General features: G+C 41.2%; 1 protein-coding gene across 2 annotated transcripts in view; it reads left to right on the forward strand.

Annotated features, from left to right (window-relative positions):
* Positions 1–19,260, forward strand: part of stag2b (STAG2 cohesin complex component b) — a 28,184-nt gene extending 8,924 nt beyond the window's left edge. For both annotated transcript variants that reach the window (XM_080502108.1, XM_080502109.1), the window contains exons 16-34: positions 11–114; positions 3,293–3,385; positions 3,484–3,573; positions 3,668–3,871; positions 4,389–4,459; positions 4,556–4,643; positions 4,737–4,817; positions 4,898–4,990; positions 5,799–5,973; positions 6,064–6,203; positions 6,914–7,015; positions 7,116–7,264; positions 9,004–9,132; positions 9,340–9,566; positions 11,686–11,908; positions 13,164–13,271; positions 13,358–13,487; positions 15,821–15,898; positions 17,168–19,260. In XM_080502108.1, the coding sequence (XP_080358234.1) occupies positions 11–114; positions 3,293–3,385; positions 3,484–3,573; positions 3,668–3,871; positions 4,389–4,459; positions 4,556–4,643; positions 4,737–4,817; positions 4,898–4,990; positions 5,799–5,973; positions 6,064–6,203; positions 6,914–7,015; positions 7,116–7,264; positions 9,004–9,132; positions 9,340–9,566; positions 11,686–11,908; positions 13,164–13,271; positions 13,358–13,487; positions 15,821–15,898; positions 17,168–17,191 (2,309 nt within the window). In that variant the 3' untranslated portion in view covers positions 17,192–19,260. The remainder of the gene's footprint in view (positions 1–10; positions 115–3,292; positions 3,386–3,483; positions 3,574–3,667; positions 3,872–4,388; positions 4,460–4,555; positions 4,644–4,736; positions 4,818–4,897; positions 4,991–5,798; positions 5,974–6,063; positions 6,204–6,913; positions 7,016–7,115; positions 7,265–9,003; positions 9,133–9,339; positions 9,567–11,685; positions 11,909–13,163; positions 13,272–13,357; positions 13,488–15,820; positions 15,899–17,167) is intronic.
* The last annotated feature ends 5,041 nt before the right edge of the window (positions 19,261–24,301 follow it).

Here is a 24,301-nt window from a genome sequence, read left to right on the forward strand (position 1 = left end):
TTCTTCGCAGCTCTTACAGATAGACAAGAGACGGCCTTGATTGAAATCATGCTGTGCACTGTGCGCCAGGCTGCTGAATGCCACCCACCTGTTGGAAGAGGAACAGGAAAGAGGGTAAGACAAGCCGTTTTAATAGACAATCAGATTTCATAAACAGGATAGTTTGGATTTTTTTGGACGTGATATATTTCTGTGGCAAACACGTTGTTTCTGACTGCTCACAAAAGGGAATTACCTGGACAGTGTGCACATTTTAAATGGGAATTCAATTTGAGCGTAGCTTACTGTGAAAACGATGAGAACAGAAAGCATGTGGGACAGATGTGAGATCATTTTCACGTCATTGGGGTGTAGATACGCTTATCGTTTGTTTCATGCAGATGACTCATAAAATATAAATTAAAGCATCAACCTCAATTCCTCCTATGCTCACACCTTACTCCAAAGACCCAGTGCTTCTAAAGCCAGTCACATCCTGTCGTAGGTTCATGTAGAGGCTTTTTGTAAGCGCTATCGTAAGACCTAAGTAGACCTTGAATCAATCGGCAGCATTTTTCACTTGGAAACAGACTGAAAGCTGCATAGTGAACAATCCCTGTGTGCTTGTTTGGGGTGCCCCAGGTTTTCTATCCTCGTGGTCATGTCGTATGAGAAGCGACTCGTTCTCACTTGGCACCGTGACTCATGTTAGTCATATCAATGCAGCTATGTGTGAACATAATATTGCCGCTCGTCCCTGCACCCCCGAACTCAGAACATACCGACTCTCGTCTGCTGTTTTGTGATACACACAGCTCCTCATAGTGTCATTTGTAACACTTTGTGTTTTTCTAACTGCCTTTTTGTCCTGGGTTTTTTTTGTTATGACCATTTGTTTCAAGATTGATTACATCAAACTTTGAATGCGGGTCAGTAGAAGCACACCCTATTGAGTTGGAGGAATTGCCCTCTACTACCTCTTCTAATGTTTTCTTCAAAAGCTGACACCGGTGTAGGAAAGCCAGTGGTTTTAGTTGTTTTTCACCCTTTGCTGCTTTGTTTCTGAGCTCTGCTGTTTGTAACACTGATGTGAATTATACAGAACATGCCATTTTTGAACACATCAAAACATTTTAATTTAGTTATTTAAAGTCAATAGACATTATACTGGCCATTGTTATTCACTTGCCTGTAGGTAAAAAAACATTTTCAGACATCTTGCATATACTTTGAACTTGAGCAAGTGTCTTTTAAAAAAAAAAATTAAAATATATTCATTTAGTTTTGAGTTTTCTAAACACACGAACAACAAGCAGCTGAGCAGAAACGTAGGCCCACCTAATCAATATTAATAATATTATAAATCCAAGTACATGAAAATATATATCAACATACATAAGATATATATTGATGTTTTTTCGAGAAATACGTTGGATTTTTGACAGTCACATTTTAAAATGGCTGTTTATTATAGAATTCTTTGTTTGTAGCTTTAACAAATTTTGCTTGTAACAGAGAGAGGGATGACGATTATGTCTAAATTAAAACATTCTTGTTCATAATACATTGGATGCAATAAGGGGTAAATCACAACAAAGTGAATCTTGCCAAAACAGTATTTATTAAACGGCACATTCATGAAATTGTAGTTTTTTTCCTTCTTCTCTCACTTGAATAAACAATGCAGTTAGAGCTTTCTCTGCAAAATATTTGCGATCAGGCAGATTATATCTTGGATCCAATGTGTTGATGAAAGTTTTGGACTATTATTGTCGTATGGTATTGGTCTGGAAAGAGAAGACGCCAGGCTCAAATATGTCAACATCGGCTGTTTCGACTTGTTTAGTGTCAGACACTTCATTTTCTGTTGGGTGGTTTTTTAAATGGTGATCTAAATTTGTTGTGGTGCTAACTTTTGTGGCGACGCTACTGCGACATATTTTGTACAACACTGTTTGTTCAACATGTTCCTTCTTGAATCCAAACTCCCTTTGGAATTGAGTCATCTTCTTCCATGTTTAGTTTTTTTCTTCTTCACACATTTAGCTACCCACTTGAACTCTGCTATGCTAAGGTGTATGATGTAGCTCTTGCAAGTGTACGGGATGTCTGAATCTGCGCTCGTTTTGTCTCCTGGGAGCTGGCCGACTGCAGCCGGCAATTTAATGTCCGCAGCTAAAAGCCACAGTGTGAAATTTGAATATTCACAATATAGTAATTGTCTGTATCACACAGAATACATGCTGCGATACACTGAGTATATTCCACATATCAACCAGCCCTCGTGACATTCTTTGGGCCAAATGATCAATCTCAATTGCATCATTTTCACCATGAATGAACAGGCCAGTGCCAACTGTTCCTCAGATTTTAGTGTTTATTATTATTTTTAGTTCTTTAATTTACTCATTGTTAGTTACTCCACAATGCTCATTGAGAGCAAACAAAAAGTAGCAGCCAATGGGCAAAGAGTGTGGGAAATATTAAGTATTCTGATTAATGCAACATTCATTTTCATTAACCAAGTTGTTGGTGACAATGCAACAGTTGCCATACAGTTCCTTTGCTGTAAAGTTAGAGTTCGATGAGCATTGCAGCATAATTTTATTCATGCGCAAAAGAAATGCACAATAACAAAAAGTTACAATCATCTGGTTTCTGAGCAGCTGGAAGTACATCTGGACTTAAGTGACATCTTGACATCCTAAATTGTACTGGCTCAAGTTAAGGCAGCGGCTCAATGCTAAACTGTGGCACTCACACAGTCTCGAGTCCCATCGTAAATGAAATGAATGTATAACATCAGACGTTCTAAATACTACATCATAGATCTGTTTGCTTCTGTCCAGTAGTACAAGATACTTGCTTGGGGGTTTGTGTAACTGGGAGTTTTCAACCACCGTTACCTTAAAGTTGGACAATTTTCTGAAGTCTATTTAAAAACCACATAGATTTTCTTCTTGGGCATTTTAAAAAAGTGTTGTTATATTTTCTCTCAAGTCTAAAAGCCAGGAGGCAAGTCAAATACCACATACCACCAGTACATCCTTTGAATTATTTGACCTTGTTATGGACTGCTGATCAGCCCGAATCTCTCTCAACCAACCCAACTGACAATGAATGAATGGATGGAAACAGCTGTTCCTCATTGCTTCACTGATGCGCCAAATCTGTTGGTGCGAGACAAAATATTTGGAAATTGAAACTGAAGGATCTTTTCAGTGGGGAATTAAAAACACAAGTGGAGGTTGACATGTCTGCATGTGAGCTGTTTGTGTTGACATTTAATTAAGTTGCTTGTGTTTGTGAACAGGTGATGACAGCTAAAGAGAAAAAGACTCAGCTGGATGATAGAACCAGAATGACTGAGCTGTTCGCTGTGGCACTGCCCCCTCTACTGGCCAAGGTTTGTTACTTCAGCTGTGTGCTCTTGTGTGCCATGCATCACTGTCCCAAAAGGGTTTCCTCATAAATAAGATATGATGTTATTTGTCTTTTGTACAGTACGCTGTGGATGCAGATAAGGTGACGAATTTGTTGCAGTTGCCTCAGTTCTTTGATCTGGAGATCTATACCACAGGACGTCTAGAGAAGGTATGGAAATGATTACTTTTGTTCCAGTGTTAATCAACTTCCAAAGCACAATTATCTGGCATAATTTGAACTTCTGGCTCTTTGTCTCTCCCAGCACCTGGAGTCCCTGCTGCGTCAGATCAGAGAAATCGTGGAGAAGCACACAGACACTGAGGTTTTGGAGTCCTGCTCCAAGACCTACCATGCCCTCTGCAATGAGGAGTTCACAATCTTTAACAGGGTGGACATCGCTCGCTCTCAGCTGTTGGATGAGCTGGTGGACAAGTTCAACAGGCTACTAGAGGACTTTTTACAAGAGGTGGGGGACACAAAGATTCTTTTTAATCAGTAGCTTTTTTGTGAACCATTGTATTTATTTGCCGGGAAAACCTGTCCGCTGTCCTCGTCAGGCAGGTTGTCGCTCCGTTTGCTGCTTCTTCTTTTTCCCCCAACTTTATTTCACTCATTGATAAAGCTCTAAAGTAAATGGCTCCGCAACATGGTAAGTGGCACATAAATCGCGTGGCACAACGAATAGATAATGAAATTCGTTGCCAACACCTTTAATAGTCTAATTTAATCGATTCGTTTCTGCAACCCTAATATAAACTAAACTCAGTCTCTTTCCTGAAACACAATTTATTCATTTATGTTGACATCCCTTTATAAAAATGCCAATGCCATGCCACCAAACAAAGAAAACTGCTCCCAAATGCATGAAATCAATACTGTCTGTCAAATCTGTTAACTCTCAATTGAAGTCATTGTTAGAATTTAGTCTTGAACCGATGTGAATAGTATCCATTAAATCACAGTTGCATCGTTTGTCTCCTCAGGGTGAAGATGCTGATGAAGATGATGCTTATCAGGTTTTGTCGACTCTAAAAAGGATCACAGCGTTTCACAAGTATGAAGTGGTTTCCTGACACGTACCCGTTTCTTTAATCCGTATCGTATTGTGCCGCGTCTGACCCTAACCATGCTTTATCGGACTCCGTCGCAGTGCACACGACCTGTCGGGGTGGGATCTCTTCACAAGCAATTTCAAGCTGCTCAACACCGGCATTGAGAATGGAGACATGCCTGAGCAGGTCATTTAAAAAAATTCAATCACAAATTTCCAAAAGCAAGCCTCTTCTGGACATCTTTTTTTAATACTGTCCTTGCGTCTCCCTGGTACACAGATAGTCATCCATTCACTGCAATGTACCCATTATGTGATCTTGTGGCATCTGGCCAAATCATCAGAAGGTAGCTCCAGAAAGGTGAGAGCCCTTCACTCGTTTATTCATACTGGAAAGGTCTGAGCAGGATACTTTAAAAGCACGTTTCTCTTTTTAATCAGGATGATCTGGTGACCCTGAGGAAGCAGATGCGGGCATTCTGTATGATGTGTCAGCGCTACCTCACCAATGTCAACACAGCCGTCAAAGAGCAGGTGACGCAGGAAGGAAACACAGAAAATATGAACCGTTGCGTCAATGCTGGTTAAATTAATATAATGGCTGTCGACATAAAGTTCAACATTTTGTACTTTTAAACCAATAGTCCTTTCTGCTTTCTTATTGTTTTTTTTTTGTTTTTTTTTGAAGCATTGCAATGGCTTTCACCCTGAAGGTGACGTGCCACATTGTTCCAATATGACCGAGTGCTTCGGCCAGTTAATTGAAACAAACTAACCGTTTGACGACAGACACACTTGAAATATCCAGAATATGTTGTAAACTAAACAACTCAACTTATGTTTACTTTACAAACCAAGGGGGTGGAGATTCCATTGTCTTGTTTAAATCAAAAGACATTGACATTTTTGGATGTTTTAAATTAATTGAATCTGATGTGACAGCTTCTAACGAGATTTATATAATTCACAAAAAAATTATTAGATTACATTTCTCTAAGCTGACTTCAGTTCTTTGTTAAAGGCTCAATGTGGCTACGATTGCATTTGTTAAGGCTCCTGATATAAAATCTCAGCGATATTTTCTTTATTAGTAAAAGGGCAGTGGTTGGTGTGGAGTCCAAAAAGGTTTTATCTTGTGATATGTGTCAATGGAACCAGGGGCAGATAAGTGATTTTTTTTTGTTTCCCTTTTTCAGGGAAAAGCTGGAGCTAATAATATTATCCAGGCATATTATATACATTAAACTGTAAATACAAAACAATATAACAAAAACCATCTCACTCAGTGTAGTGATAATCCTGATCAAATCCTAACGTGTTCGTCTTCACTCTTTCCCCACAGGCGTTCACCATCCTTTGTGATCTCCTGCTCATCTTCAGCCACCAGATGGTGTCCGGAGGCAGGGAACACCTGGAGCCGCTGGTCTACTCCCCAGAGGACTCGCTCCAGTCCGAACTGCTCTCCTTTATCCTCAACCACGTCTTTATAGACCAGGACGACGACACAAATAGCACAGGTATATGACGCAAGCAGCCTTCTGTAGCGCATCTGCTCTGGGGGAAAATGAAATGGTTCCACATGATATTTTGTGTTTATGTGATTCCAGATGGTCAACAGGATGACGAGGCAGTGAAGATTGAAGCTCTCCACAAGAGGAGAAACCTTCTTGCGGCCTATTGTAAACTCATCATCTACTGTGTGGTAGAAATGAAGACTGGGGCTGACATTTTCAAACAGTATATGAGGGTAGGTTACATATTTGATGTTTAAAATGACGACAATGGTGCCGTAAAGCCATTCATTTTGTATTGGAGGGATGTGGGCAGGAGAAGCATGAACACCGAATCAGTGAAATTACTTGAGTTTTGTAACTTGTTCTTTAAGATTTCTGCAGACAAACATCAGTGTATGTCAAAGATCACATAATTAAATAGCATTAAACACTGAGATTGTTTTTCACTTTTATCAGATTTGTCCAGACTCATGGTTTGAACAATATCAAAATCTGTAGTGACGCCATATTTGTTGAAATGTCCGAAACACCTCTAGTGCAAGTGACGTTATGTCTATAATAAATATACCCTCCATTATTGTAGTGTGTTCAATCTCAGGTCATATTTTGTAAATAACATATCATATGACACTATAACTTAAGTTTCCAAGGTGTGATGTTTACCATATTTAGTGACGGTTTTATTCTCTTTAGAAACGTTTCAAGATGACATAAAGTGAAACATGCATGTTGTTGATCAATTTTCCACTTCATTAAGGCATTTAATTTATTTATGTTGTTTATTGTTTGAGTTGGAAAAAGTTGCGATGTTGCATATTTTAGTTCGTGCCCATATATATGATTAAGTAGCACATTATTTTATTGCATTGCAATTACACATGCCAGAAGGGCAGTACATAGTCTTGTTTCTGAGAACACATTTTGATTTGTATTTGTTTTGCAGTATTACAACGACTATGGAGACATAATCAAAGAAACGATGAGTAAGACCCGGCAAATTGACAAGATTCAATGTGCCAAGACACTCATCCTCAGTCTGCAGCAGGTCAGTCTGCACTCATTATCTTTTATTGACTTCCAAATTAATCAACTATTTAATCGCGTGTTTAGATTGTTGGTCTAATTTGCGTTTCTCTCTGTGCTAGCTGTTCAACGAGATGCTGTCTGAACTGGGCCACGGCTTCGACCGCTCCTCCTCGGCGTTCTGTGGAATCAAAGAGCTGGCCCGCCGGTTCTCGCTAACCTTTGGTCTCGACCAAGTCAAAACCAGAGATGCCATAGCGATGCTGCACAAGTAAGGCGTTATTCAGCCTGTGGCGGTTTGTGTTACCCTTCATAGATTTTTGGCAGGATATCTGGGAACTGTCATGTTGGACAGATTACTCCATGAATACTGTGTCTCCTTTTGCTGTGTTATTTTTCTTCTGGGCCTTGGAGGGCTTAAGTGCTGAAATGTTTCAGTTTAGCCTATTCCCATGGTCTGAAAGCAGTGTGGAAAAACATGGAAAAGAAACGGCGAGCTCCTCAAATAGAGTGAAGCAACATTAGTATAAACCAGCTCTGTTACTTAGTAAGTGCATGTAACTTGTGCATCCCTCTGAAATACTGCACAGGGTGTTCTTTGTACTCCTAAGTAACAAAGTGTGAACTTTGAAATCGTTTCTCCTGCTGCATCATTACATAGTTCTTGGTAACTTCTCACTGGTTTAGATACATCTTTGCCTATAAATAATGTATCTCTGCAAATGAAAATTCAATCTTTTAAAGCACAAGGCTCTCACAAGGGTTTTAAAGCTATCACCACTATAAAGCCTAAGCTTTGTCTGTTAAAAATGTATATTGTCCAGCTTTTTTTAGAAAATTAACAAGTATCATCCAACCTGTGTGACATAACTTGGTCAAAGGTTCTGGTGAGTGTGCAGCTAACAATTGATGAAACACAGGTCGATAAGCTTTTAATTCTGCTTGTAGTACTTATAAAGCCTTAAAAAGCTTTAACCGTAAACATGATGTCACTTTATCCCAGAGAGGTACCGTGTGACTTTAGAGGAACAGAGACTCCAGATGTGTCCACATCTGTGCTTTAAACATGACGACTACGTTAGAAAACAAAGCTGCTTGGGACTTGTCTCTTCAGGACTCACAGATCCTGAATGGTTTAATCCCGTTTCCAACATTATTTCTAACTCAACAGCCTCTTCGAATTGGATCAATATGATCCACAAAGGTTTTTTTTTTATTCTGATTCATTTCCTCTAAGTTGATCTAAGTCTTTGTTTAAAACGTGGCGTGCGAGTTTGATTTGTGGCCCTACAGCTGCTGTGTTGGAAGCCAATTCTACTTCATAAGGCTCCATAAGAAATTAGCTGTAGAAACCTGAAACTTTTCCTGTGTCTACATAAAAAATGATCTTGTCTGGAGTTGTCAAAACTTTGGGGAGTGGGGGTGGGATTCAGTGGATTTCTGACGGGCAGCAGGCTGATGTAATTTTAAACATTTTCTTACAATTTTTATGTTTTTAGAAAAGGAAAAAGTCAGTCAGATGCAGAAAGAAAGTTCGTCAGCATCTTAAAGCCTGTGAAAAGTTGGAATCAAAAACTAAACAGTGTCAGCCATGCTTGTAAAATATAGGCACCTCTCAAAAAATTGGGAACAGTGAGGAAAAGTTTATTTTGCCAATAATTTGATTTAAATTCTAACAGATTCAAGTTTCAGCTTCATTATATACAAGCTGAAGAAATTCTTAATGTTTTTTTTTTTTTGAGCCAGTTATTTGAACCTTTGTCATGAGAATCAGAAAACAGTATCTCAAAATATTGGAATAATTCATAAGATCAGCGGTTTTTATTTATTTTTTAACCGGTGGCCATAATTGGCGTAATTTTAAATGTTTGAAAGTTTTCAGTAGAAATGACTAGATTTCTATTTATGTATTTATTTTTCTTAAACATGCACCTGTTTATGTTTGTAGTTGTTGAAGCAGTTCCTTTGCTCACACTTTTTTTTTTTTTTTTGTACCTTTGTCTGTTTTAGGGATGGTATTGAGTTTGCGTTTAAAGACCCGAGTCCGCAGGGAGAAGGAGGCCCTCCACTCAACCTCGCCTTCCTGGACATCCTCAGCGAATTCTCCTCCAAGCTCATGAGACAAGACAAGAGGACTGTGTAAGTTCTCTCTTTCTCTCGGCTCAGAGGCTTCAGTGGCACAGCGCAACAGGTGTTTGTGACAACTGGTGCAACTGGTGCTTCTGATGCGTGAGGGGCTCGTTTTTCTGCCTCAGTTGGAATGTGCACCTGGTTTCATGCATGAAGTTTGTCCTCTGCCTGCACGGGTTTATTCATCTTGTCGACATGACCTCCCGCCTCCCTCAGGCACATGTACCTGGAGCGCTTCATGACGTTCCAGATGGCCCTGCAGCGGGAGGACTGCTGGCTCCCCCTCATCTCCTACAGGAACTCCCTGCAGGCCGGCGGTGACGACGATACCATGTCTGTGATGAGCGGCTACTCCAGCAGAGGCTCTTCCATTCGCTCTAAGAAGGCTAAGCCTCCTGCTGCTACAGCGGGAACCTCGGCAGCCAAGAGGAAGCTGCCAGAAGGTAGTGCACACTCGGGAATGAGTCAAACCTCTTCCCTCATATTTTATTAACAGTGGCATTAATGGCTTTTACTTTTTTTTGTTTTATTTTTTTTAACCTCAGAAAAAAAATTGATTTGTGATTAAGCTTTAAAAGATAGAAAACATAAATGTTCTTGGTCCTTATTTGGTTCCGAGTCAAAACACCTTGAGGTATCTATTTTATTTTTTCTTCTCATAAACCACATTCAGTATGACAGGATGTTACAAAAGCAAGGTTGGAGCCCAGATTAACCCAGATGCGTTGGTACCAGCATGGCTCAGCCAGCCGAGCTGATGGAAGTGGAGATTAAACAGCAGATGGTGGGAAAGAGTCAAACCACTCCTCAGCAAATCGCGCAGTCTCTTAAATCTTACTTTGCATAAGGGATCTTACTAAAAACATCAATGTTTGGTTTTCTGTGTCACCGTTTCTACATTAACAACAAATGTTCGACTCCCTTTTTGTTGAGATTATAGATTTGTCCTGCTTTTGGATTTCACAATTCTGTGAGTGTACCGTCCAAACGTTTATCTTTTGGCATGACGGAACAAAATCATGCAAAGTTCTCACTTCATGCCTCAAACTTTGGTTAAAAAAAACCCAAAAAGATAAACTAGACAAAAAAAACCAAAAAACAAATGCTTTCCCGGTGTGTTGCAAGCTGCTGGCAGGCCTCTGGGCTTAAATGGACTCCCTGCTGAGTCTAATCATCAGAGATTTAAAAAGAAGGGGAAAAAACTACTATGCATTTTCTAATGAGAAACAGTCTGGTCGTATTGTAGCCACAGTTGGTCTGAGCTGCAGTAATGTTCATGACAGTAAATATGTCAGCAAAAGCAGTGGGCGTTTTATACCTTTCACCCATAATTCCTGTTATAACAGCATCTAAACTCCCAAAGCCTGTGAATTTAATCACTTTACTTCGTGCGCAACTGCAATGAGCAAAACTAATTCAATTTAATGTCTTTCACATTCTTTTTTCAGCATTTCACTACAATTATATAAAGGCTTCTACAGGCTATGATCTCTTTTAATTTAATTAGCTTCTATACCAAAATGCATTAAAAACTTCCTATAGAAGAGGTTAAAATGTTGAAAGAAATTGCTTTGGTTTGAATACGCAGTGTATTTCAGTTAGTTTGTATTTATCTGGCATAATATGTTAAGTTGAATGAAGTGAAATGAATTACGTTGGCAGCATGTGCTGCGTTCAAGAAGTGGTGACGAGTTGTTTTTGAAGCGCTTGAAGCTGACATCCTAACTGCACGTGCACCTGAAACAGAATAACTATACTTTAAACCTAAACGTTGCTCGGTAGTGGTTCAGGTTTCAACAAAAAACAAACACAGCACAGTTTCATTCTAGTAGCTACTAATTGTCGAGAGAACCACCGTATGTTGTGTTTTTCTTGCTTATTTATTGTTCTATATATATCCGGCATTTGTGTAGATTGTTCTGCCCCCACATGTTTAGACACTCCAACAAAGTCAGAGACCGTTCAAAACACCGCGGCTGTGTTGACACAACGTTTTCCAGTGGAAACTCTAAACTTTTGTTTTGGCTGTCTGTTTACGTAACAACAGCATTCTGAGTCCCTGAAAATGACTTGCAGACTTGGAATGTTTTCAAAACATCTCCGTCTGATCCTGGTCATGTAAAACCCCTGAGTGAAATGTAAAGAACCAGTTCACTGCACCTCGTCGTGAGCCGACTCCGTCACCTGGATCAGCTCAGGCATGTTTCAGTTGCTGAGCTGCCCTACATGACAAAGGACATTACTGTACAAAAAGTGTTTTCACATTCATTTAAGTCCCCTTTGTTTGTGCAGCAGATGTGATCAAATCATGTTATTTGTCGAAAATGAATGCAAAACAACCCGTTCTCTTTTGTAGCTGACCATTCCACTCCTGAGTGGAGTCAGAACTTCTCGTCAGCGTCACAAAATAAAAAGTCTTCGAAAATAACGTGACACATCTAAACCAGATGAGATTTTCTGCTTCATGTGCTCAGTCTTTAATTTAAAACTGATGATTGGCTGTAGCGTCGTGGGAGTGAATCACTAACCTGAGCTTGAACACTTTGTCTTTTTCTCTTCCAGAGGAGAGCAGCAGCAGCAGCGAGGTATGGCAGCAGAGCATGCAGACCCCCGTCATGATGCCGTCCCCCCACCTCACCTCCACTACCATGCGAGACCCGAAGAGGGCCCGCGATGACAGCTTCATGGGGGTGTACCCCCTCCCTCACGACCAGCAGCAGCCCCACCAACACCCACAGCACCATCAACAGACGCCGCAGCACCACCAGACACCCATGGATTACAAGTACGCATGCCTTCGTCCCACATTCCCCATCCGTTTCAGGCACTTCACAGTTCAGCATCGTGCTCATTAAAAGAGGCCACAGTTCAGTATCCCCCGGTTTGACAGCGTGACGGAGCAGAACTTACTCTTTATACTCATTTATCACCATAATCCAAAGTTTTTGAGAACATCTCTCCTGAATGTAAATGTTTCCTTCTCTGGATAGCAAAGCATCCGTATGAATAGAGGATTACATATTGATATTTTATTTTTCCACATTCAGAAAGCCCGTTTCGATTTTTAGAGCAAGCCTCTGCCACTCCAGCCTCGGTCCTTTTCAGTGGAAACTTTGTCCTTCTCGCCTCAGTTGGTGATGGCTGAACTTCAGCCTGCCACCGCAGCTTGCTGCGTGTCCATGGAAACGACGATAGGAAAAACAATTATCTGAATATGCTGAGCCTCTTCATGAGCACATAATAGATTTTTTTTTTTTTTTTTTTTAAACAGATACAGTCAGCTTCAAACCATGATTATTAAACTAAATGCTTCAAGGGAACATGAGTAAGGTTGTTTATTGTATTTTATTGTATGGGAACTTATTGCTTGCTATTTGGCTGTGAGTCACTGTTCACCTTGATGACGGCCTCGTTCAAGGTGGACTGGGTACAACAGGAGCCCCAGTGCCTGCTGCTTCCTCTTCAAAATACAGAATATCAGCTTTGCCAAGCAACCGCAGTGGCAACAAATCACCATCTGAAATGACTTCATAGTACTCCCCAGTTAAATATTAGATTAATATGTTTTCTGCCTCTCTTTCTATTCTTTGACCCAGCAGTTCTAAAACTCTTTAATGGCCATTAACTTTAAAATAATTATCTCTTATTTCAGAGCATCCCGATGCTGCATCGCCTAAAACTTTATAAATATATCTAGGCTGGCGTCCAGCACCATCATTCAGTTCAGCTGATCGCTTGTTCTGAGAGAATGGGATCCGACTGGAATGAGCCAAAATACATTAGGAGAGCGTTCAGTGTAATTTCCCATTTGCATGCTGTTAATTTCGAGGGCAAGCGGTAGTAAAACGCTCGTATTTAACAGCCTGCCAAGTGTTGGCTCTATAGGGACAATGACTGACTAGTTTATTTATCTACCCTGACTTTTCACAGGCGCTGGGCCAGCGTGCAACATAGTCGTTTCTGACATCCACATGGTATTTCCATTGAAAACAGCAGAAAACACGTGGCTAATTGATGTGCTCCTGTGCGTTTGCCTTCAGTTCCCAGGTGACGTGGATGCTGGCTCAGCGACAGCAGGAAGAGGCGCGCCAGCAGCAAGAAAGAGCCATGAACTACGCCAAGCTCAGGAACAATCTGCAGCACGCGATGTAAGACTCGCGCACGGTCCGCACGCCCAGAAGAGCAAAATCTCATTACGGTCCCAATGTGATTGACGCTGTCCCGGTCTGTTTAGAAGTCGACGCGGCACCGGGCTCATGGAGGAAGATGAGGAGCCCATTGTGGAAGATGTGATGATGTCTTCTGAGGGGCGTATGGATGACCTCAATGAGGGCATGGACTTCGACACCATGGACATTGATCTGGTAAGAAACAAGTTCATCAACCATTATCATTCTTTAATGCAAAAAAAAATACTAATTTGACCCAAGTCCCATTTGATAAATACCAAACTAGAAATTAATTAATACGCGTTCACCCCTGCTTTTCCATGTGTTCATGTCGACATGGGGAGCAGTGAACTTTAGTGAGAATTAGATGTTGCCTGACGTCTCTGGGACAGGTTGATGACGTCAGGAAAAGGAATGTGAATGCACGACTCTTCCAATCCCGGGAAGTGTAGTGCTTGTAAACATGGAGGAGTTTCATCTTCTGCTGCTTCCATGCTGGAAATGCTCGAGTCCTCATTTGGTCAATATGTTCTGCCCTGCAAATCCAGACCCTAAAGTTTCTCAACCTTTTTATGGTCTCACCCCTCGACCAGATACTCAAGAAAGTACCCTGGAACTAAATATAGAGCCCGGGTCCGTCAACGCTCCCTTGTATTTAGAGAAGTTCCTGCAGTGGAATTGCGTCTATGGGAGGCAGAAGCACGTCAGGTTTTAGCAGGGCTCGTCACTCTGGTCTATAGTCTTGTGCTTAACTCAATCCAAGATTTCTAACGAAGTGTGTGGTGCACCGCAGTGAAACAAGGCAGTTTTTCTTTTAAGCCATTGCTTCCATTTTCAATGTTACACTGCTTCATGGAGCCTTTAAAGCCCCTCCTCCTGATTTTCTTCATAACTCTTGTGATTTTTGATAACCAGATCAGAACAAAGATATTAGGCCCAACACCAGTACCACTGACTGATTTTTATCATTTTACGTCGCTTGTCTTTGACGATCTCCTTACTCATTCCTCAATGCGATATTCTGAGGCACTGTTGGAAGGTATTAGGTCAAACTCAGAAGAAGCTGCTGTGAAAGATTTATCGTGTTACTTTATCCATGCCAAATGTATTAGTTACATTCTTATTATTATCTGCAGTGTTCTCTTTGATTTTTCCCTCCGAGCAGTGACATTGCTGGTTTTACTCCTCGTGTTGAAATCTCCTACAATTAGATCAAAGAAATAAATCCAGCTCTGCCTCTGTATTTATCAAACCCTCCATTCATGAATTGCAATAAAAGTGAAAGCAGGTATTATGTACCATTTATTTGTGCTAAAGGGAAAGTTAAAGACCGCTGTTGAAATGTTTTAGGGGTCTCAGAGGCATCGTCACTGAGCATCCTTCACATAATACTGTCGTCGTTTTGTTTTACAGCCCAATAGCTTCCAGATTAAACTCTTGTCTCTCAGTTTTATTCATCAGTAAGATTTTGATTACAGCCTAACGAACCAAAGTAACGCTGCCATGACTGAGACCAAATGCTTCCTGATTTGACTTCATTTCGTTTACAGTTTTGTGTTGAAATCCGTGGGGAACCAACAGCCAGTAGCCAGATTTTCTTGTAAATGGAGTTTTATCTTGCAGCTGCCTGTCAAGGAAATTTCCTCGTTGAAAGGAAAAACAAAATCTTAAGAAAATATTGTTGCCACGGTGAAGAAGCTACAATAGTTTCCTTTGTCTTGGAAAAAAAAATGAATCATGTTTTTCTGCTGACAGATTCTTGCAGCTGTTGGTGCGACATGACAAATCTATTTGAGCGTTTACACCAACACCACAGAGCTTTGCACGATGACTAAAGCCACGGCTGAATTTGATTCAAGGCGAACGTCTGCTTTGGGTGCCGGGGCTGGACTCCACCAGACGGGCTCAGGATGTCACATCCAATCGAGCAGGGAATTGAAACGACCGCCCTACTTTTCTGAAGTCCTTCCAGTCGAACGATCCAAATATCTGCGCACGTTATTTTTAACCCTTTTGTTCGGGATTTCACATGCATACTTGTCGGCCCATTCACGATGGGCAGAGGATTCAGAAACGACCCTAAAGCAGGGAAACGGAGCTCATCTCGTCGTCAAAGTGGCCCTGTGGGACTTCAGTCATACGGCCATCTAATCACCACCGTCTAACATTTGTAACATGACGTTTCCATGACCACCCCAAACGCACTGATACTGAATCCTTTTTCCACATATTGAAAGTTGAAGTTATCTCGATGGGGGGGGGCAGAAGCAATCATTGATTGCAGATTTTCTGACGACTCGACACTTTTACAAGATTAAGTCGAATGAAATCCACAATATTGTAATACTATTCTTAATGACTCCTAGTGACTTCATAAAGGATAAGTAAAATTACACGTCACTATTGTTTGTGTTGTATCTTTTTTTGTTGGAGATGACCTTCCAGACTATCTGTTGTCTACAAACAAAGACGCATCCGAAGAGAAGAAGCAGAGTCTGTCCTCTAAACATGTTGTGTTTCACTTCCAGCCGCCCTCCAAGAACCGTCGTGAGCGGTCTGAACTCAAGCCAGACTACTTCGACCCCGCTTCGATCATGGATGAATCGGTAAGCGCCGTCTGTACTTTACTCAGTTTTATGCTTTCAGCTTATTCTCAGAATAGTATTTTACACGAAGCTACAAAGAAAAGAAGAAGAAAAAAAACGGTTTGCTTAACATGAAGTGACAGGAGATGTGAATGCAGCAAACAAGCCCAACAAATTGGGTCCAAGTAGTAATGGAGTTACGTGGGTCACTGGTTTTAAGATGTCATGCTAAATATTAAGACAAGTTCATCCGACCTTGAGACGAGTGCAGCTTTATTTTTTGGCTACTGAGCATCTGTTTCTGCTCATGCAAACACTTAATTTAAGTTCCTCGTTACAGCATGTCACAACCTCAGGCGGCCTCGGGGATCTGCTCCAGGGGCCGCTCTAGAATCAGACAGAGCTCCGTGTGAATGCCTCGCATCCACTTTGAATAGTTTGGATCACACAAAGTAGCACAAAGTACTTTTCCTCGTTGTGAAATATTTAGCATCTTGTTCCTTGTTGTTTTTTCATTCATTATTGCTTGTATTATATATATATATAACATAAAAGCATAGGAACAGCACATAACTGGAGCCGCCACACCGAACAGGACGGCCTCAAATCAACTTCAACATTTGGAGTTCCTCCTCCTACAATGTTAAAATATTCTGTGGGGTTATTTAAATGTTATTTTTTAGAACTGCAAACAAAGTCAGCTGTGTCCAGGGCACTGGGATATTAAAGTATTGCAGCATTTATTACAGTTTTTGTGTTTGTGTTTGAATTTTTCGTCTGATTTCGTACATCCAGGCCGTGTAAACAAAATGTCATAAATGCTTTCTCTGATGTGAGCTGTTCTTTTTTTTTGTTTGAAGCACAAATAATCCATGAAATGTGTGAATTATTTCTTTAATATATAAACGTGAATGAAATTGAGAAAAGGAACTTCATCAATATATTATAATAGTACTGGAAAAATCAATCTTTCCCATAATTTTTTTGGGGGGGAAATATCGTTTTAGATTGACTGTAAACAAACGAACATTTCATTTCTTTTATATTATGATCTTGTGCAATGACGGTGCGTCTACACATTACAGTATCTGATCAGATCAGATGTTTTCATTTCTTTCTGTTTACCAGTGGTCAAAATGTCCTCAAACTCTGAAAAGTGGTTGAAACATTTCAATGTAATGAAATTAGAAAACAATTCAATTCCAAACTTTTTGACTGAAATTCACAGTCGGATTGATTCAAGCCGTTTGTTTCAAGTCTAACTGTTTGATGTTGTGTTTTTTCCTGCAGGTCCTGGGAGTGTCCATGTTTTGAGCTCGTATCTGGGTGATTTTGAGGCTGCGACGACAGAAGAGGCGCTTTGTATTTAAAGAGAATTTTAGATGCGAAAACAGAAGTGTTTTCTGTAAGAAAAAGCAAAAACGAGACAAAAAAAACCCAACATTCTGGCTTGTACTCCACGTGGACCAATGACAACCCACACTCAGTGTTGCTTGCTCAGAGAGGACTTTGTTTCAAATATTTACTTTTATAATCTTGGGTAAGCTCTTCCTGTTCAGAAATAGTGAAACAGGCCACTTCCAAACCTATTAGAGACGTGTCTGACAAAAAATCAATAATAGCTTTTTTTCCCCCCTTTATTTTTTTTTTTTAAACGGGGATGAATTGGTGTGTTTAACTTAAGAAACCTTTTTTTTTAATGTCTAACCCTTTTTACAATTGTAGTAAGTTACCAGGTGTGAAGTAGTAATTTATAAACGGACTGTAGTAGCTTGCTTGTACTGTGTTAGCCAAGTGGATGGAGGTCTTTGTTTCTGTGATCTCTCTCTCTCTCTCTCCCCCTCTCTTTCTTTTTATTTCCCCCCTCCCTCCCTCCCTCTGTCTGTCGAGTTTGCCTCTCCATGTTGTTGGGCCTGACTCGCGGCCCCGATAACCACTGGTGGTTAAGATGGTGAGACGTCGCGTAGAATCAGTCCAGATCCCTTTATGCTGTGAAGATTGCTAGAGTCCACTGAACGCTCCACACTGTTAAGCAGTAAGTCCTCGACCCCCCCCCCCCCCCCCCAAGAGATTTGGATCACTCCTGAACCATCATGTACTAGAAATCGTCCCCCTCCCCTCCTTAAGACGAGCAGAGTTTATTCCCAGTAGTGCCACTGTGTGGGCTCTGACAGACAGCAGTAAGATCACACTTGTTTTTATTTTTTATTTTTATTTTTATTTTTATTTTTTTTATTATTTTTTTTTTGTCGTTTTGTTTTTTTGTTTTTTTTTTCCCTCCTCTCTTAAAATCCAGCAGCGTAATGTTGAAATGGGTATCTCTGCGTTTTAAATAAAAAAGTATATATGAATCGGTGCTGATTTTATATATGTGCTTTTGGATTTATTTTTTTTTCCTCCTTATTTTCAACTTTTCAAATCCTTCAGTCAAAGTTTAAGAAATGTGTAAGTAAAAAAGAAAAAAAAAAAGGAAAAAATGAAAGCATGTGAAGCCATGCGTCAAGGAAGATTTTTAAATTTGTATTTTTACGTTTTTTTTTTTTTGTTTTTTTTTTTCTTTTCGTCTTGATAATGTCTTCGGGTTTCTACCTTTTTTCCTACATGTAAATTAGTTTGGATAAAGCTTATGATGAAAAGACTTGTGAAAAATTCAGCTTTAAGGTTTTCTCAAACATGAAAAAAGTCCTGTCACACACACACACATACACGCACACACACAAAGAAACTTCTAGATTTCACATGTTCAAACTGTAAGGTAGTCATTCAGACGACTGAAGAGGAGATATTCAGCAGCGCTGTGGCAGCTAGACAAAGCTTAGATTTTGACATATATTTGTCACACACAGGTTTTAATGAAAATGTTTTGTCTACTGAGGTTTTTTTTGTAGTCATTCCATGCTTAAGCCTTAAACATGCTTGTGGGGGTCACCTTTTCTCACAGTAATCTTCCATGTCAGAGGATCGGTCATGTTTAAAGGTGGATAATTGGCTTCTTTAGAACATGAAATATGAGGTGGTCAGATGTAATGTGATAAAAAGTAGATAAACAGCCTATATGTGTTTTTGCCTAATTATTTTATGTAAGTAAAAAAAAAAAATGAAAAAGAAAATTCTTTTAAGGAAAAAGTACTGTTTATTGTTTGTTACTTACCACTACATCGGTATAAATTCTTATTAGATCATGTGTATATATACAAAATTTACTTTCTTTTTCCTTCCTTTTTTCTTTTTGGCCATTTCTGTGTTTTTTTTTTTTTTTTTTTCTGCACTCTTGCCTACACTCTGAGTTGTTGTCTATTATCCCATCCTCTTTCAGTCACTCTGTTTTCTGATTTGTACTTGTCTGGAGACAGTAACTTTTGAATAAAAATCAACACATTTCATCTGTGGCGCTCTTTTACTTTCGACCATACCAGACAGGCTCTTTTCCCTTTTTGATCACAAGGGGGCGGTAGACTCCAGCCGGCACGTTTATATAATTTCCCCACATTGTGATTAGTGTACCTGGTGTCACTCTGTACTGCATGAATATTTTCCACTTTGCTGAAAAGCCTATGAATATGTATCCCAGCCTCTCGGGCTTTAATGCACACGGTGGTTTCAAAAGAGCCTTTTTGCAGCGAGAGTAATGTCTTGTTTCTGCACAGACAAAAGCCCTGTAGTTCCAGTGATAAAAGTGGGGACATGAGGTAGCAGAAGAAAGGATGAAAGCCAGGCAGACTTGTGTGTTAAGTGCATGATTAATGGAGAGCTCAGATCAATGCAGCGAGCTCCCTTCATGTCCGGCCCGTAATACATGAAGAGGCTTGGTGCGCCGGCCACGTCGCATGTTGGACGCCGCGGAGAATTCCCCCGTTAGCACCGTTTTGAGTTCCTCCTGAGCTGTCCGTCAGCTCTTTTTCTCTCCCTGTTAGCGGTGCCGAAAGAGACATTTCAGACGGCCGCGTTCCTGCTCCTGAAAAGTTATTTCCACACTTCGTGCCTCTGCCAATATTATTTTCCATCTTGCTTCTCGCTCCCATGCTGGAGCATCAGTCTGCGCTGGCTCGGGTTAAATTGTGCAGCTGAGGTCAGGGTTGCGGAGTTTTAAATCAGAGCCGCCGCCTCAGCTGGGCTTCCAGCTTCTATTTACCTCTGATAACACAAAGGTCTCCACAGCCACTATCAGCTTGGCCTGTGTTGAAACCTCAAAAGGGGTCAAGGAGGAAGACCGGGATCTGATGAAAACCCCTCCTAACTGGATGGGAATGCTTTTTTTCATGTACATTTAAAATTGAGTTTGCTCTCCATTAATTGAAGATTTTATTTTAGTTTTCCACCAAATGGTCTCAGAAGAGCTGCCGTACATGTCGGATGAGACTTTTACAAAGTCTGCAAGAAGATAAAACCTCCCAGAATTTTAATTCCGTGGATGAATCATTAATGAGAGCATTGGTTGTAATCTCCTCGGCTTGTAAGGGCACGGGGAAAGCAGCTGACCCTGTAAAATCATTTACTAGAGCCGGCCTCAGATTAGGCACACGGGCTCACTTCCTGGGCAACAACACTGAAAATGTCCAAAAACCACATGGTGCAATGTCGAGAGGAGAAATATCTGCTCACCAAAGAAAGGAAAGGAATCGCTCCTGGATTAAGAGGAGCCGCTCTATGGGCCGTAACCGAGACGTCAAGGTGAATGCAGAATGAGAAAAAGGATCAATGCCCTTCATTATGAGGAGCAGGTTTCATGAGACAGGCCAGAACAGGTCAGAGATTCCAGCAGAAAGCCGTGAATAGAGCGCCGTGGGAACCTACTGTCCGCCTCCTGTCAGTTCCCCTCGTATTGACACACAGGCCGAGTGGCAAAAGGTATGCTGAATGAGGCGAACGAGTGACAGGGCTATTGTACTTGCAGGATAGAAGCAGGAGGATTAGTCCCTCTTTGGCACTGATGGCCTGGAGTGTGGAGGGAATCTGTCATCAGCAGAGCTGCAGGTGGTCCAGAGGTCTGAACGGAGGCCATTCGAAAAACAAGATGGGTTTTCAGCTGGGAGCGGGGCGATGTTTACCCCCGGTACCCCTGGAATCTGATTCTCCTCACCTCCTCTCCTCACCTCCACGTCACCGCGGTGGAGACACTTTCTCTCTCCCCAGTGTGCCCCGGCCAAATGCAAGTGAGGGTAATGAAGCTTTGCACAACAGAAAGAACAAAACACCAGTTTTTTTTTTGTTCGTTTTTTTCCCAATTAGGCAGGAGGAGACTCTTAAAAACCTTGTGCAACACAACCGCACTCCAATTTGCAGAATCCCATTTGAGAGGTGACCCCCACAGATGGCTGGATTTCCGGACTCCGCTACATCACGGCAAAGCAGCGGAGTTTGGATGAGTGTCTTATAAGGCCGTGATGAGACGGGTCTCGTAAAGATGACGGAGAGCCCCGGCACGTCAGCCGCCCGTGCCAGGAAAGCCCCGTGATGAACGAGGGCCGGGACACCTCTGCTAATAAGACTCATCTCTGTAATTGGCTCTATAATACGACTGTGCAAATGGCCCGGAGGTTGGAGGAGGGGGTTGGGGGGGGCGTATTGCTGCTGCGGCACGCACATTAAAATCCTTGTGCAATGTCCACGTCTGCACTGTGTCCTCCGCCTGTGCACGCATTCTGGGGGTCTGTGCCTGCTGTCGGGTGGCTCACGCACGTGCCTGCTGGTAGCGTTTGTGTGCAGACACGAGCCAGAGATGAGGCTCATTAGAACGAGAGCATTTCTATCGTCCGGCCAAGATCCGACACCTCGCCCAATAATAATTTATTCAATCTATTCTTAAGTGAGGCATGCACTGTTAGATAGAGGTTAGGTTATGTAAGAGTGCGACAGCGCCGAGTTTGAATGTGATATGATGATAATTATAAATCCAAGGAAGACGACAGATGGTGGGGTACTTTAAAGGTTCAGCAGGTATAAGTATTACTCCTCTGCTGCTGCCAGCTCGGCCCCCGGGAGAGTGTGAAGGGGAGGCTCGGAGGGGGGGGGGGGGAAGAAAAGGTAAGTCAAAGACAAGAAGAGAGAGTGCAGACACAGTACGGGAGAGCTGTTCCTCGTTAGCACGCTATTCATCAGTCTTGCGAGGTCAGGGTTCAGGGAGCCTGGAGGCTTGATGTGTGACCAGTCACCTCTCACCCCTGACCCCCAGCCAGCACCTGGAGCTGAGGTATTTTCTCATAACATTTACTTGTAACATTTCGTCTCTATTACTGATTTTTTCTAGCCGGGAGGCCGGAAAGGTCCTCGCGGTACGAACCACACGTCCTCGAATGATCTCTGCAGTCGGCGTGTAGCCACATCAGCGTCGGCCTCGTATCTATAAACAAAAGTTTATCTCGCAACCACAAAATATAGAAGTATGGGCCACATTATTGTTACACAATCCATCTTAGGCTGGAACACATAGTGAGTGGGGTATCAAAACAATAGATTACTATCATGCCAAGAGAAATAATCGGGCTCTTTATCTTGTTTTATTTATTTAACCAGGAAAGTCTGATTTACAATAGCAACCTGGCAAACAGAGAGGGCGGGGAGGGGCTGCAAAGAGAATAAAAAGTCAAGATTGTTTGCACACAATCAACAGTCCACTTATAATAACACTGAAATCAGATAATATAGAAAACGCATAATAAGCCCAGCAGCAGGAAGTCAGTGAGTTATGAAGCTGTTACAGCAGTTAAAATCTGATTCCCGTATGAAATTGTTTTTCATGTTTTGTTTTTGCTTTATACCAGCTTAAAGGTGCCGTTGATTGCAATGAGCAGAGTCTTTAGTCGTCGCTTTTGTTTTTCATTTTACGTTTATTTGTCAAAGCTTCACAGCAGAAATGACGAATCAAAAGTTTAGTCTACAAAACACTTTGAGTGCAACAAGTGTCGTGCGAGTTGATTGTACTTGTTTTAGTAGCAGACTGGATAGAGTGTGTATTATGACAGCAACTGTAACAAAGCAACAGTGACGATAAATAACCAGTTCTTCTGTTCTCTTTGTCCCGCTCAGTTGAGCGTATGTAAATATTTGTTATCTGAGCTGTCCGTTTGAAACCTGAGGTCGATGCTCCATAATCTGGATCGTCTTGAAAAGGCAACATCAAAAAAAAAAAAAAAGTATTTACAAACTTACAGAGATTAAAAAAGCACTAATAACAGTTGCGATACAGGCAGACGGCAACGAACGTCTCTCATGTTGCTGTTTGAGTTATTTCAGGATTGATGAGGCCGGTCCTCCTCAAGTGTCCTCCTCAAGTTGGCTCATGCGGACAGTCTATAAGGACGGAGGCTCCTTCACATTGTCATCGATATGGACCGATGTTGCCCTCCTTCCAGCTTGGGGCCTGAGGCACATGCAATTCCGATGCAACACCTCTAACAGGTGTTTACAACATCAAGCAAAACCGGTGTGGAAAAATCCCTTCTCCCGACAGCGACACGGAGAGCTGGAACTCTAAAGTCAACTTACAGATCAAAGTGTGTTTCATACGTTCCTAATTAATGCTTGAATTTGAAAGTCTGCCACAGCCACTTCATCTGCAATAGGTTAATGGGGGACCGGGGCCCACCCGAGCTGGCAGTAGAGGCAAAGAGTAGCGTCCACTTCAGATAGATAATCACCCACACAAATTCACTCCCATGGGGAGTAAAAATCACCAATTTACTTTTAACCTATACCAGAGGTCTGCCACCTGCCGCTCTGAGGCCACATGTGGCTCTTCAGCCGCTCAGTGGCTTCCTGAAGCTTCACTTTCTATTTATCCCTATATCTTTTAGTTGCACACAGAACTTCTTGTCAAAATGATCTTCGTGCTAAAACTTCCCCTCAAAAAAGGGGGGGGGGGGGGGGGGGGGTGATGGTGAAAAAGCTTAAAATGGCTAAATCACAGTGGCTAAAATTGCAAAATGGCAACAACAACAAAAAGGCAAAAAATATCTAAAAAGGAAAAACAACCACAGTGGGTGGATTGATGGAAACTTGTAAAAAGACAAGAGAGCTATGTATGTATGTAAATAAATAAATAAATAAATAAATAAATAAATAAATAAATAAATAAATAAATAAATAAATAAATAAATAAATAAATAAATAAATAAATACATACATACATACATACATAGTTAAAAACAATGAAATAGCTCCAATGGGTAAAACCGTTTCAATTTCTAAAAGAGCTTATTTAAACCATTAAACTAGAACAGGCACTTGTTTGTTTGCGGAACCAAACTGGCATCGCTAGCATGATAGCCGCTAGCTCATATCAATGCTTACTGGGGACGTCAGGCAGCAACATTGATGGAGATATAATATCCAAAGAATGTTGCTCCAGTACGTCTGAATTATGTTGGAATCTTCGGCTGAATGTGTTTCATCTCCACATTAATTCACTTCAGTGTGAAATATATT

The sequence above is a fragment of the Blennius ocellaris genome (genome assembly GCF_963422515.1).
Source record: "Blennius ocellaris genome assembly, chromosome: 9".
In the NCBI taxonomy this organism is placed as follows: Eukaryota; Metazoa; Chordata; class Actinopteri; order Blenniiformes; family Blenniidae; genus Blennius; species Blennius ocellaris.